The following is a 13,100-nucleotide window of genomic DNA, read 5'->3' on the forward strand; positions in this document are numbered from 1 at the left end:
CAGATTTAAACCCCCTCAGGTCTCGGGTTTATTATGGTGGTCGCGTGCCCAGCCCGTCTCCAACCAATCAAGAGCAAGGTTGCACCGTCATGAATTCTCTTTAGCCAATGAAACAGCGGCGGCTCTCCGGAGAGCCTAAAAGGCAGATTTAAACCCCTCAGGTCTCGGGTTTTATTATGTTGGGGTCGCGTGCCCAGCCCGTCTCCAACCAATCAAGAGCAAGGTTGCACCGTCATGAATTCTCTTTAGCCAATGAAACAGCGACGGCTCTCCGGAGAGCCTAACAGGCAGATTTAAACCCCCTCAGGTCTCGGGTTTTATTATGGTGGTCGCGTGCCCAGCCCGTCTCCAACCAATCAAGAGCAAGGTTGCACCGTCATGAATTCTCTTTAGCCAATGAAAACAGCGACGGCTCTCCGGAGAGCCTTAAAAGGCAGATTTAAACCCCTCAGGTCTCGGGTTTTATTATGGTGGTCGCGTGCCCAGCCCGTCTCCAACCAATCAGGAGCAAGGTTGCACCGTCATGAATTCTCTTTAGCCAATGAAACAGCGGCGGCTCTCCGGAGAGCCTAACAGGCAGATTTAAACCCCCTCAGGTCTCGGGTTTTATTATGGTGGTCGCGTGCCCAGCCCGTCTCCAACCAATCAAGAGCAAGGTTGCACCGTCATGAATTCTCTTTAGCCAATGAAACAGCGATGGCTCTCCGGAGAGCCTAAAAGGCAGATTTAAACCCCTCAGGTCTCGGGTTTATTATGGTGGTCGCGTGGCCAGCCCGTCCCCAACCAATCAAGAGCAAGGTTGCACCGTCATGAATTCTCTTTAGCCAATGAAAACAGCGCGGCTCTCCGGAGAGCCTAAAAGGCAGATTTAAACCCCTCAGGTCTCAGGTTTTATTATGGTGGTCGCGTGCCCAGCCCGTCTCCACCAATCAAGAGCAAGGTTGCACCGTCATGAATTCACTTTAGCCAATGAAAACAGCGACGGTTCTCCAGAGAGCCTAAAGGCAGATTTAAACCCCCTCAGGTCTTGGGTTTTATTATGGTGGTTGCGTGCCCAGCCCGTCTCCAACCAATCAAAAGCAAGGTTGCACCGTCATGAATTCTCTTTAGCCAATGAAAACAGCGACGGCTCTCCGGAGAGCCTAAAAGGCAGATTTAAACCCCTCAGGTCTCGGGTTTTATTATGGTGGTCGCATGCCCAGCCCGTCTCCAACCAATCAAAAGCAAGGTTGCACCGTCACGAATTCTCTTTAGCCAATGAAACAGCGACGGCTCTCCGGAGAGCCTAAAGGCAGATTTAAACCCCTCAGGTCTCGGGTTTTATTATGGTGTTCGCGTGCCCAGCCGTCTCCAACCAATCAAAAGCAAGGTTGCACCGTCACGAATTCTCTTTAGCCAATGAAACAGCGACGGCTCTCCGGAGAGCCTAAAAGGCAGATTTAAACCCCTCAGGTCTCGGGTTTTATTATGGTGGTCGCGTGCCCAGCCCGTCTCCAACCAATCAAGAGCAAGGTTGCACCGTCATGAATCCTCTTTAGCGAATGAAACAGCGACGGCTCTCCGGAGAGCCTAACAGGCAGATTTAAACCCCCTCAGGTCTCGGGTTTTATTATGGTGGTCGCGTGCCCAGCCCGTCTCCAACCAATCAAGAGCAAGGTTGCACCGTCATGAATTCTCTTTAGCCAATGAAACAGCGACGGCTCTCCGGAGAGCCTAAAAGGCAGATTTAAACCCCCTCAGGTCTCGGGTTTATTATGGTGGTCGCGTGGCCAGCCCGTCCCCAACCAATCAAGAGCAAGTTTGCACCGTCATGAATTCTCTTTAGCCAATGAAAACAGCGACGGCTCTCCAGAGAGCCTAAAAGGCAGATTTAAACCCCCTCAAGTCTCGGGTTTTATTATGGTGGTCGCGTGCCCAGCCCGTCTCCAACCAATCAAGAGCAAGGTTGCACCGTCATGAATTCTCTTTAGCCAATGAAACAGCGACGGCTCTCCGGAGAGCCTAAAAGGCAGATTTAAACCCCTCAGGTCTCGGGTTTATTATGTTGGTCGCGTGGCCAGCCCGTCTCCAACCAATCAAGAGCAAGGTTGCACCGTCACGAATTCTCTTTAGCTAATGAAACAGCGACGGCTCTCCGGAGAGCCTTAAAAGGCAGATTTAAACCCCCTCAGGTCTCGGGTTTATTATGGTGGTCGCGTGCCCAGCCCGTCTCCAACCAATCAAGAGCAAGGTTGCACCGTCATGAATTCTCTTTAGCCAATGAAACAGCGACGGCTCTCCGGAGAGCCTAAAAGGCAGATTTAAACCCCCTCAGGTCTCGGGTTTTATTATGGTGGGGTCGCGTGCCCAGCCCGTCTCCAACCAATCAAGAGCAAGGTTGCACCGTCATGAATTCTCTTTAGCCAATGAAACAGCGACGGCTCTCCGGAGAGCCTAACAGGCAGATTTAAACCCCCTCAGGTCTCGGGTTTTATTATGGTGGTCGCGTGCCCAGCCCGTCTCCAACCAATCAAGAGCAAGGTTGCACCGTCATGAATTCTCTTTAGCCAATGAAAACAGCGACGGCTCTCCGGAGAGCCTTAAAAGGCAGATTTAAACCCCTCAGGTCTCGGGTTTTATTATGGTGGTCGCGTGCCCAGCCCGTCTCCAACCAATCAAGAGCAAGGTTGCACCGTCATGAATTCTCTTTAGCCAATGAAACAGCGACGGCTCTCCGGAGAGCCTAACAGGCAGATTTAAACCCCCCTCAGGTCTCGGGTTTTATTATGGTGGTCGCGTGCCCAGCCCGTCTCCAACCAATCAAGAGCCAGGTTGCACCGTCACGAATTCTCTTTAGCCAATGAAAACGGCGAGCAGGAAGTTTAAAAAAAAAAAAAACGAAAACACAACCCAAACCAAAATAAACGCCCTGAAGCTTGAAAGAAGCAAAAGAAACTCCGGTGGGCGAAAACTTTCCTCGCCTTCGAGGGCGGCTCCTCCCCGGGGAGGGGCGGAGGCGAGAAGGGCTGCAAGCGCCAAGCCGGACTCGGGCGTAAATCCCGCAAGCTCAGCCTCAGCCCGGTCGGGACGAGCCAGGGGCGGGTTGGGGTGTGGAGGCAGAACTTCGGGCTGGCCCAAAGGGGAGCTCCATGCGTTGGCTATGGAGAAAGGGGCGCCCTTGGGACTGCCCGGCCTGTGCGTGCTGTGGACGGCGGTGCTGGGGGAAGTCTGCCGCTGCGGCGCCCACGCCAACTGGATGTGAGTTAATGTGGATGGGGGCTCGGTCGGGAGCCGGGCTGTGGGAAGGAGGAAGCGGAGTGTTTGAATCTCCCGGGTCTGCAATATAGAGTCATTGAAGCGGGGTTTCTGCCCGCAGGCTAAGCAAGCCATCCCCGTTATTCTTCTTGCAAAAAACGGGGCTTTTTCCTCTCTGCCTCTCCTGCCCGCGCTATAATTTGGACCGAAAACGTCCCGGAGGAGCCCGATCGATCCCAATAATAACAAAGTGCCCTTCCCCGAATAAGGCTCAGGAGGACGAAGTTCCTCGTGATGTTAAAGACGGGTCACTTTTTATTTTCCATCCAAGAGGTTTTGAATCCCTTCAAACGAGGAGAGAAAACCCCTGGCTGGTTGAAATCTTTCAGCTGATTTTTTAAAAAAAAAAAAAAATAGAGCCTCTTTAACACTATTTATACCATAGTCTAGGTCAATGTGTATTAATTTGGGATGTTAAGGAAAAAATATGCCATGCAGAGTTGTTGGTTTTTTTAAATAGAGCCTCTTTAGCACTATTTATACCATAGTCTAGGTCAATGTGTATTAATTTAGGATGTTAAGGAAAAAATATACCATGCAGATTTTTTTTTTTAAATAGAGCCTCTTTAGCACTATTTATACCATAGTCTAGGTCAATGTGTATTAATTTAGGATGTTAAGGAAAAAATATGCCATGCAGATTTTTTTTTAAAAAAATAGAGCCTCTTTAGCACTATTTATACTATAGTCTAGGTCAATGTGTATTAATTTGGGATGTTAAGAAAAAAAATATGCCATGCAGAGTTGTTGGTTTTTTAAAAATAGAGCCTCTTTAGCACTATTTATACCATAGTCTAGGTCAATGTGTATTAATTTAGGATGTTAAGAAAAAAACATGCCATGCAGATTTTTTTTTAAAAAATAGAGCCTCTTTAACACTATTTATACCATAGTCTAGGTCAATGTGTATTAATTTAGGATGTTAAGGAAAAAATATGCCATGCAGATTTTTTTTTAAAAAAATAGAGCCTCTTTAGCACTATTTATACCATAGTCTAGGTCAATGTGTATTAATTTAGGATGTTAAGGAAAAAATATGCCATGCAGATTTTTTTAAAAAAAAATAGAGCCTCTTTAGCACTATTTATACTATAGTCTAGGTCAATGTGTATTAATTTGGGATGTTAAGAAAAAAAAAAATGCCATGCAGAGTTGTTGGTTTTTTTTAAAATAGAGCCTCTTTAGCACTATTTATACCATAGTCTAGGTCAATGTGTATTAATTTGGGATGTTAAGAAAAAAAATATGCCATGCAGAGTTGTTGGTTTTTTTAAAAATAGAGCCTCTTTAGCACTATTTATACCATAGTCTAGGTCAATGTGTATTAATTTGGGATGTTAAGAAAAAAATATGCCATGCAGATTTTTTTTTTTTTTTAACCAAGACAGAGGTTTTAGGAAATTGTAGATCAGCCAAAAGCAGCTTGAACAAAAAGAAAACCCATAGGAAATGTATTGTCTACCTTATTTCGCTAAATAAATGGCCAGCGGCTTGTTTTACATTATGATCTGATGGTAAATGGTGTGAGGGAGAGAGAGATCTGAGTGAGTATAGATGTGTATACATACATATTTATTTTATGTTGTATGAAAGTAGCCCAAAGCATTGGCTAAATCTGTCCTTACTACATTTCCTGGCGGCCCAAAGGCCATTTAAAGGCATGTGTGTATTTTTAAAATATAATCAAACTGTGCATTGTTCCCAACAATTGTACTAGAATAACAACCTTATTTTTTTTAATAAAAATACAATCAGAATTCTGGGGCCTTTAATCTTTTTGATTACAAAATAAAGCTGTATTGATGGGTATTCCACCACGGCTTGTTGTTTTGTGTTATCTGACCTTATTTAGAAACAAATTGTAAAGTGTGAATATTTTAGCATGTTCAAGATAGGTTTAAAAATTATTCAAAACTCTGATTACTGTTGATAAATGTTCCAATAAAAGTTAATATATATTCTTTGCAGCACTTATAAAATAAAACCCACAGGGCCTTGTAACAGTTTGAGTATAATAGGAATAAGGAATCTTAAAATCTGTATTTAGTTTGGCACTGGGTGTGGAGGACTGCACTTAAAAATGGCAGTGTGGAAAAATGGGATACATTCATTGTAAATATAGTCAACATGTGGCTGAAGATCATAAATATCTCTGTCTAACGATAGTGTAGGCATTTAAGAGCATGGAAAAAAATTGAAAAGTTTAGCGTCCTGCAAAAAGTATTTTTGAAATGTAACTAGGCATGAGTCTGAAATTCATAGTATCCTGGATATTATTATTATTATTATTATTATTATTATTATTATTATTATTATTTACATCTCAATTATTTTTTAAATCACTGAAGGAATATATGGTACTCAGGGTCCTGTTTCTTAGCACATAATCAATCTTATTAACCACTGGCAAAGAGAGTATCACTTAGTATGCCCATCATGAGTCTCTGCTCCTTTGTCCCCATGTGTTTTGATGATGGTGGCTCCTTATTTTTTCTAATCATTATCATCATCACCCTGTGGAGCTATGGTAGTTATTAATTGCAGAGGTTTCATTATGGGCCATCCTTTCTGTCTGTTAGCATAACATGAAAAACATAGTATTTGGCTCTCACCCCTGAGATGCTTTTGCAGGTGGCTGGGTATTGCCTCCTTTGGTGTCCCAGAGAAATTGGGTTGTGGTTACCTGCCGCTGAATGGTCACCAAAAGGACCTGTGCAAGAAGAAGCCCTACCTCCTGCACAGCATCCGAGAAGGAGCACGCTTGGGCATCCGAGAATGCCAGAGCCAATTCAGACATGAGCGGTGGAACTGTCTACTCTCTCCGGATACAGTGCCTGCACTTTCCACTAATCTTTCATCCATCTCCGCCTCTCCTGCTTTCTCCATCTTTGGCTATGAGTTGAGCAGCGGTAGGTTCTTAGGTGGCAGGACTGGTGGTTGGGAGGTCCTTTGGATCAGGGGTCTCCAACCTTGGCCACTTTAAGACTTGTGGACTTCAAATCCCAGAATTCTGGCTGAGCAATTCTGGAAGTTGAAGTCCACAAATCTTAAAATGGCTAAGGTTGGAGACCCCTGCTTTAGATGGCTTAAGCCTGAACTCTTGCATCAACATTGGCTAAGCTAGATCAGTTTTCATTATCCCAGGAGCAAAGTGATGCTTTCTGACAACTTGGATTGTTCCAATTTCATAAGTGAAAGCGTATAAATATATTCTTTTCTGAGAAATTGTGGAATATGAACAAAAGATTCTTGTAGAAAAGTTATGATTTACTGTACTCTCTCGTTTAAACAGTTTCAACATATTGGTCCTATTAATGGCTCAGATTCAAATTAAGTTGTTCATTGATTGGATTGGATTGACTCAGAACTGATTTTCTTGAGTGAAACCAGATGGTCCAATTCTTAGTTGCATGTTAGCATTAATGATTAATCACAGAACATACTGCTGATATTTTTAGCAAATCTTTTTTTTTTTTTTTTTGTAGGTACCAAAGAAACAGCATTTATCTATGCCGTGATGGCAGCTGGCCTAGTGCATTCAGTGACACATTTATGCAGCACAGGGAACCTGACCGACTGCGCTTGTGATTCCATATTACAAAACAGTGGCTCAGCCCGAGAAGGCTGGCACTGGGGTGGATGTTCTGATGATATCCAGTATGGAATGTGGTTGAGCAGAAAGTTCTTAGATGGTCAAACCAAAAACATCTCCAGAAAAGATAGAAATGGATTAATGGTCATGAATCTGCATAATAATGAAGCAGGAAGGCTGGTATGGATTCAAATCTTTTCCCCTCCTTTCTTCTCTTCCACATATCCATGAATACTGATGAGTGGAAGTTACATGTTTCTTTTATTTAGATCCTCATGCAATCATAGCTACTTTATCTGCTTGTCCTCCATGTTAGCCCCACCTGGGCAAATGAGAATGGAGGCCCTTTGAGATGTTACTGGATTACAAATCCTAGTCTCCCGTACCATTGAAAATGGCGGTTGGGTCTACTCAATGTTGTAATTCAGTAACAACTGAATTTCCATTAAAGAAGCTTTCTGCACCAGGCTGCTCTTCAGAATGGGCCGCATTGAAGATAATGCACTTTCTTATGTGGAAGATAAACTTTGAGGAAACCACATATATTTGTGGTTACATACAGTCTGAAAGTCCTGGGAAGTTGTAAATTCTTTGAAGTAGGTTAGATATTCTCACAAGAAATATTGGAATTCTGATTTAAAGTACTGTTACAGGCTAGAGCAGGGGTGTCAAACTCGCTTCGTCATGGCATTGTCACATGATGTTTGGGACTTTTTTCCCTTCGCTAAACTGGGCGGGGGAGGGGCCAGCCTGTGATACATCCGGCCGGCGGGCCGTGAGTTTGGCACCCCTGGACTAGAGTAACAGAAAACCTGAGGTTATTTTCCTTCCCTCCCTATTATACTAAAGAGAATCAGGGAGGCGTTGTGTTATGGTTTTTTTTTTTTTTTAGTCTTTAAGATTTCTTGGGGTTTGCTCATATTCTACCTCATTCATCCTTCGATATCCTCTCTGGTTTTCTGCACAAATCACCCATATGTTTTTCCTACAGAGTAAATATTGATGTCCTGGCCCTTCTGTATTCCTAGAGAAATCTGAATATTTCCAGGAATTGCAGTAAGCAGTAAAGGCTATCAAAATGGTACATACAGTCCACCTTTCCCTTGAGATTTCAGAGCAGAAAGATGCAGATGTTGTAGGGTGTATGGGATTTTGTGTGATTTAATGAGAGTAGGAAGCTATCTGCCATATTACTTACAAAGTGTCTAAAGCTGGTGATGACTACGGAGGCTGCTGCCACTTTGTCCAATGTTCAGTGTAACTTATCCTATGACTGAAGAAACAAGCTGTTGCCTAGTTTAAAAGCAGACTAGTCTTTTGGTCCATATGAAAACTGCGTTCAGTATTTGTGTTATATAAGAGGAAAGCAATTTCTAAATTAAAAAAGAGGGACTCAAATGCTTTGGAATATGCTTGGTGTGTAACCTAAGAGTAGAGTTAATCCTTTCTGACTGGGGTTTACTTTAATTTTTCCTCCAGGCAGTAGCAAAACTGATGTCCATCGACTGCCGCTGTCACGGCGTATCTGGTTCTTGTGCTCTGAAAACTTGCTGGAGAACCATGTCATCCTTTGCAAAAGTTGGCAGTTTTTTAAAAGAAAAGTATGAGAACAGTATCCAGATATCTGACAGACTAAGGCGAAAAATACGCAGGAAAGAAAAAAGCCAGCAGAGCATCCCCATCCAGAGAGAAGACTTGCTCTACATCAACAGATCACCCAACTACTGCACGGAAGATCACAAACTGGGGGTCTCTGGAACACGAGGGCGGGAATGCAACCGCACATCAGCCGGACCGGATGGATGCAACCTCCTCTGCTGTGGCCGTGGATATAACACACAGGTGGTCAGGCACGTGGAGAGGTGTGAGTGCAAATTTGTTTGGTGTTGCTATGTACGCTGCAGAAGATGTGAGACTATGACTGACATTCACACTTGCAAATGAAAGTAATTGCCTCAAATACCTTTCATGGTTCAAGAGAAAGAAAAATGAACATTTCCTCCGGAGTCCAAGGTTGGAAGCTTTTTGTTTTGGTGGAAAAAGCAACTTGGAAGACATGGCAACAAATCAACTGGGAACTTGTATTTCATGAGGAATTGGCATACTTGGATGATGCGTTTGTGTAGTTCAGTCCACAGTGGCTGTGGATTTTCAGTATTTCAGTCACATGCAGTGCTTTTGTGAATTTAATGGCTAAGCAAATCAGACTAGCTTAGGTTTAACATTCAGAAGTTAATAATCCCCTTTCAGGCGTCTTGCTCTCCTATATTGAGAACATTCTGTTTATAAATCACCGTACAATCACTTGCACCGCAATTTGTAGTTGGGAATGACCCGGGCGTTCAAGCAAAGCATCCAAGACTTGGTTAACCAATTGCAACCCCAAAAATTGACTAGGTAGGTTTCTTAGGGCAGACGTTATATAGGTAGTTCCTTGACTTATGACTGGTGACTTAGCAACCATTGGAAGTTACAATGGATCCTGAAAAAGGGATTTGCGACCTGGAGTCTTATGTATGACCTGCTCCCTGCAGTCCTGTAACTACATTTTGGATCTTTGGAAACCATCAACCATCATCAACAGCCATTTGCAGCATCCCATGATCAACATATGGTCCCTCCCACCCCCCCCCCCCAGTAACAACTGTTTTCTTCTAGTTTCCAGCAAAAAAATGCCCCATAGTGAACAATGGGTTGCTTAATAACTCTGGTGTTCAGTTGATGACCATGGCATACCCTTTACAGCTGCTGATTCACTTAACAACTGTCACCAAAAATGTAATAAATTCGAGCAGTTACGTGATGACCTGCTTTATAATGATCACAACTTACAACCAAAACCGCAGGCTCCATTAGTGTCGTAAGTCGAAAGCTAATGTCACTGGGACAGTCATCGGCAACGGTATTCATGTGTTCCCACTTCTTCTATTCCAGAGTTCTAATTGTTCATTTAAGACAGAGAAACAGAGAATGAGCTTGGTTGTTTTCCCGCAGACATTTCATTAGCCAAACTGGGTAACTTTGTTAGTGTTATCACTGATCAGTCTTAGCACTGATGATCTTACCTAGTTTGAGTAATGAAACATCTTGCAAGAAAACATCCAAGTTCAGAGGGCACCAGGGACCCCCTCATTTCGATGCTGAACTAGAAATATTCTATCTGAGACAGAGAATTGTGTATTTGTCTCAATTGCACAATAGCAATAGCACTGAGACTTCTATACCGCTTCAGTGTTTTACAGCTCTCCCTCTCCAAGCGGTTTACAGAGTCCGCCTATTGCCCCCAACAATCTGGGTCCTCATTTTACCCACTATGGAAGGATGGAAGGCTGAGTCCACCCTGAGCTTGGTGGGATTTGAACTGCTAGATTGTAGGCAGCTGACTGCAGAAGTAGCTTGCAGTACTGCACTCTAACCACTGCGCCACAGAGACTCCTCTACAATATTGAATACAATAGTATTCAAGTACTGAAGTGTGTTCCTGTTTTCCCTTGAGCATCCTGATTAGGTCTATACTGTGATGCATTTCAGAGCAGTCTCATTAAAAAAAAATATAGGTGTGACACTGATTTGTAAAGATACTGTATAATGTACCATCAAATAAATAATATACCTGTTTATTCCCTTGCATATGGAATGAATACAAGTCGCCTATGAAGGCAATTGCAGGTTACACAACTGCCTACATAGCTTTATCAGAGTGGTACGTTATTCTTATAAATTCTTATAAAATATATTGTTAATAAAAACATGCCAGTTGCCAAGCATCCAAATTTTGATCATATGGTCATGGGGATGCTGCAATGAGAATATGACAAACTGTCATCTTACTTTTTTCAGTGCCTTTGTAACTTCAATCACTGAATGAATGGTTAATCCAAGGACTACCTGTATCATCAAGACCAGAGGTCTCCAAACTACTTTAAGACCTGTGGACTTCAACTCCCAGAATTGAGAGTTGAAGTCCACAAGTCTTAAAAGTTGTCAAGTTTGGGGACCCCTGATCTAGACACCAAAGGTATCTTGGTATCTTTGATATCTTGGTGCAAGATATCAAAGATATTCTTCTGCATCTATATTTCATAAGTGTCTTCATTTCCCAGTATTGAGGACCAGATTGCTGACATCAGCTACTTTTTGTAGAAATGGAAAGATGATGCTTGGTATTGTGTTGGGATGAAGAGAGCTTTTCTTTGTGGTGCATCATTAGGCATTTCTAGTGTTCTTTTGTATGTACATTAAATTCAGGATATAGGATTGCAACTCTAAATATTACTCTGGTTGAATGGGAAGCAATCAATTCACAATTCACTCCCCAGGATTTTCTTTCATTGCTTGAAACTGAATTTTCTGATGCATAAAAGAGTTTGACCAACACACACACACACCCCCACCGGATATACCAACTGTTGGCCAGTTGTAACTAGCAATATCTGGAAGACTATAGGCCTCCTTCTTGGGACTATATCCATAGATCTGTTGTATTTTTTTGTGGTTATGGAAAGTTGCGCACATGCAGTGCTTCTCTTAATTAATTACCCATACCAAGGATTTCTCTTCCTTTCACAGATAGCTACAGAAATATTCCACTGCTTCATGTAAAGATGTTGGCTATTTTAAAAAATTGCCAAACCAAAATTGAGGTTGGTTTGACTTGATTTGCTGTATCTCGGCCTTTGAACACTTTTTCCAGCATCAACAATATAAGAATGGAAGGTTTGAAAAATCCTCTAATTTTAGCCCAAAGCAGAATGTTTATTAGCTCTCACTGAGCTCACTTCCCAGCCACTGTTTCATATAAAATAAAATGCAATGGGTTGGCTTATGGTTCTATAAACATTCCAGCAATACCACACATTGCAGTCCAATTGCTGCTTGGATTTGTTCTGCATGTTCTTGATTTCAGTGGGTTTGAATCCCAATTACGGTAAATATACATCAGATTGCATCTAACTCCACCACTATATTTATAGATTTAGTTTCTCAAATGAAATACATTTTCTCATGAAATAGTAGGCAATAATAATCGTAAAAATATTTACTGCTTCCCGCTACCTCTACGTTTTATATAAGAACACTGCCCGGCAAAATGACTTGCACTCACATTAAGGCCTAAGTTCCTTCTACTTAATGCCCTTTAGCCTCTCCAAATGTTTCGGCAAAATGACTTGCACTCACATTAAGGCCTAAGTTCCTTCTACTTAATGCCCTTTAGCCTCTCCAAATCTCTCAAAAACACAGAAACAGACAGAAAAGCTCAATTCTGTTAAGAGCACTTCAAAACACATTGGGAATAATGTATGTCACTGTTTTTCTAGGTTAAGAAAATTTTTTGCTGCTATATTGAGGTTACTTTATTCATTTTTGTTATTCTCATTTTGTCAATAAAATATTAACATGTTTGTCTTTCTCTATTATCAGAACCAATTAACAGAAACAGATGGCAGCAAGTGTACAGATAGCTGGTGGTTGGAGAAAGAAAGGTTGCCAGTAGCTTTTTGTTGTCATACTTAAAACTGGAAAGCTACAAAAACTATCATGACACGTGTTATCAAGATTATTTTTAATGGTTTTATGATGTGGGAACCCATTTTCTCAAAAATCAAATTATAATGGAACATCAGATTGAAGTCAACTGTAATGGTCACAGAACAATAGAACTTGAGATGCGCTTAGGGACCTGTAACATATTTAAATACTCTTACTTTTCTCAGGCTGAAGAAAGTATATTTTTAGACAAAGCACCCATTCCCCATGGCAGATATTTTAAAATAGTTTAATCTGAGTGACCAATACAATATCACAGCACTTGTTCACAACAGCATGAGGACGTTAACCTTGATGGCTCAGAGTGCAATGCTTCTGTAGCTCTGTCTGTGAAGGAGCAGTGCCAAGAGATGTACACATTTAATCAAATAATACTTTCCTGCAGTTCCTAAGAAGGATTTAATCAGCAATATTTTGATCAGGTAAGTCAGTTTGGCAGACTATATATCTTGTGATTTAAGTTACAGGTCAACTGATTGTTACCAGCTGTGATATCAGTACTGAGTCACTGAGCAGCATTTAATCAGTATATTTTTGTTAATTCATGGTTTTGTCATATTCTTACCATATCTTGAAAATGCTGATCCCTATCATTCTTGTCTATTCTCTCCCCCCCAAAACCAAAAAATATACCAAGTACAAGGGGTTCTTCCTGAGCAGATCCATA

General features: G+C 42.0%; 1 protein-coding gene across 1 annotated transcript; it reads left to right on the forward strand.

Moving 5' to 3' along the window:
• Positions 1 to 2,903: 2,903 nt before the first annotated feature.
• Positions 2,904 to 12,043, forward strand: WNT16 (Wnt family member 16). Its single transcript, XM_087934061.1, has 4 exons — positions 2,904 to 3,237; positions 5,926 to 6,203; positions 6,780 to 7,066; positions 8,366 to 12,043. The coding sequence occupies exons 1-4, from the start codon at positions 3,140 to 3,142 to the stop codon at positions 8,828 to 8,830; spliced, it is 1,128 nt and encodes a 375-aa protein (XP_087790187.1). The 5' UTR covers positions 2,904 to 3,139; the 3' UTR covers positions 8,831 to 12,043.
• The last annotated feature ends 1,057 nt before the right edge of the window (positions 12,044 to 13,100 follow it).

The sequence above is a fragment of the Pseudonaja textilis genome, chromosome 5 (assembly GCF_049901715.1).
Source record: "Pseudonaja textilis isolate UNSWEBS1 chromosome 5, rPseTex1.2, whole genome shotgun sequence".
Taxonomy (NCBI): domain Eukaryota; kingdom Metazoa; phylum Chordata; class Lepidosauria; order Squamata; family Elapidae; genus Pseudonaja; species Pseudonaja textilis.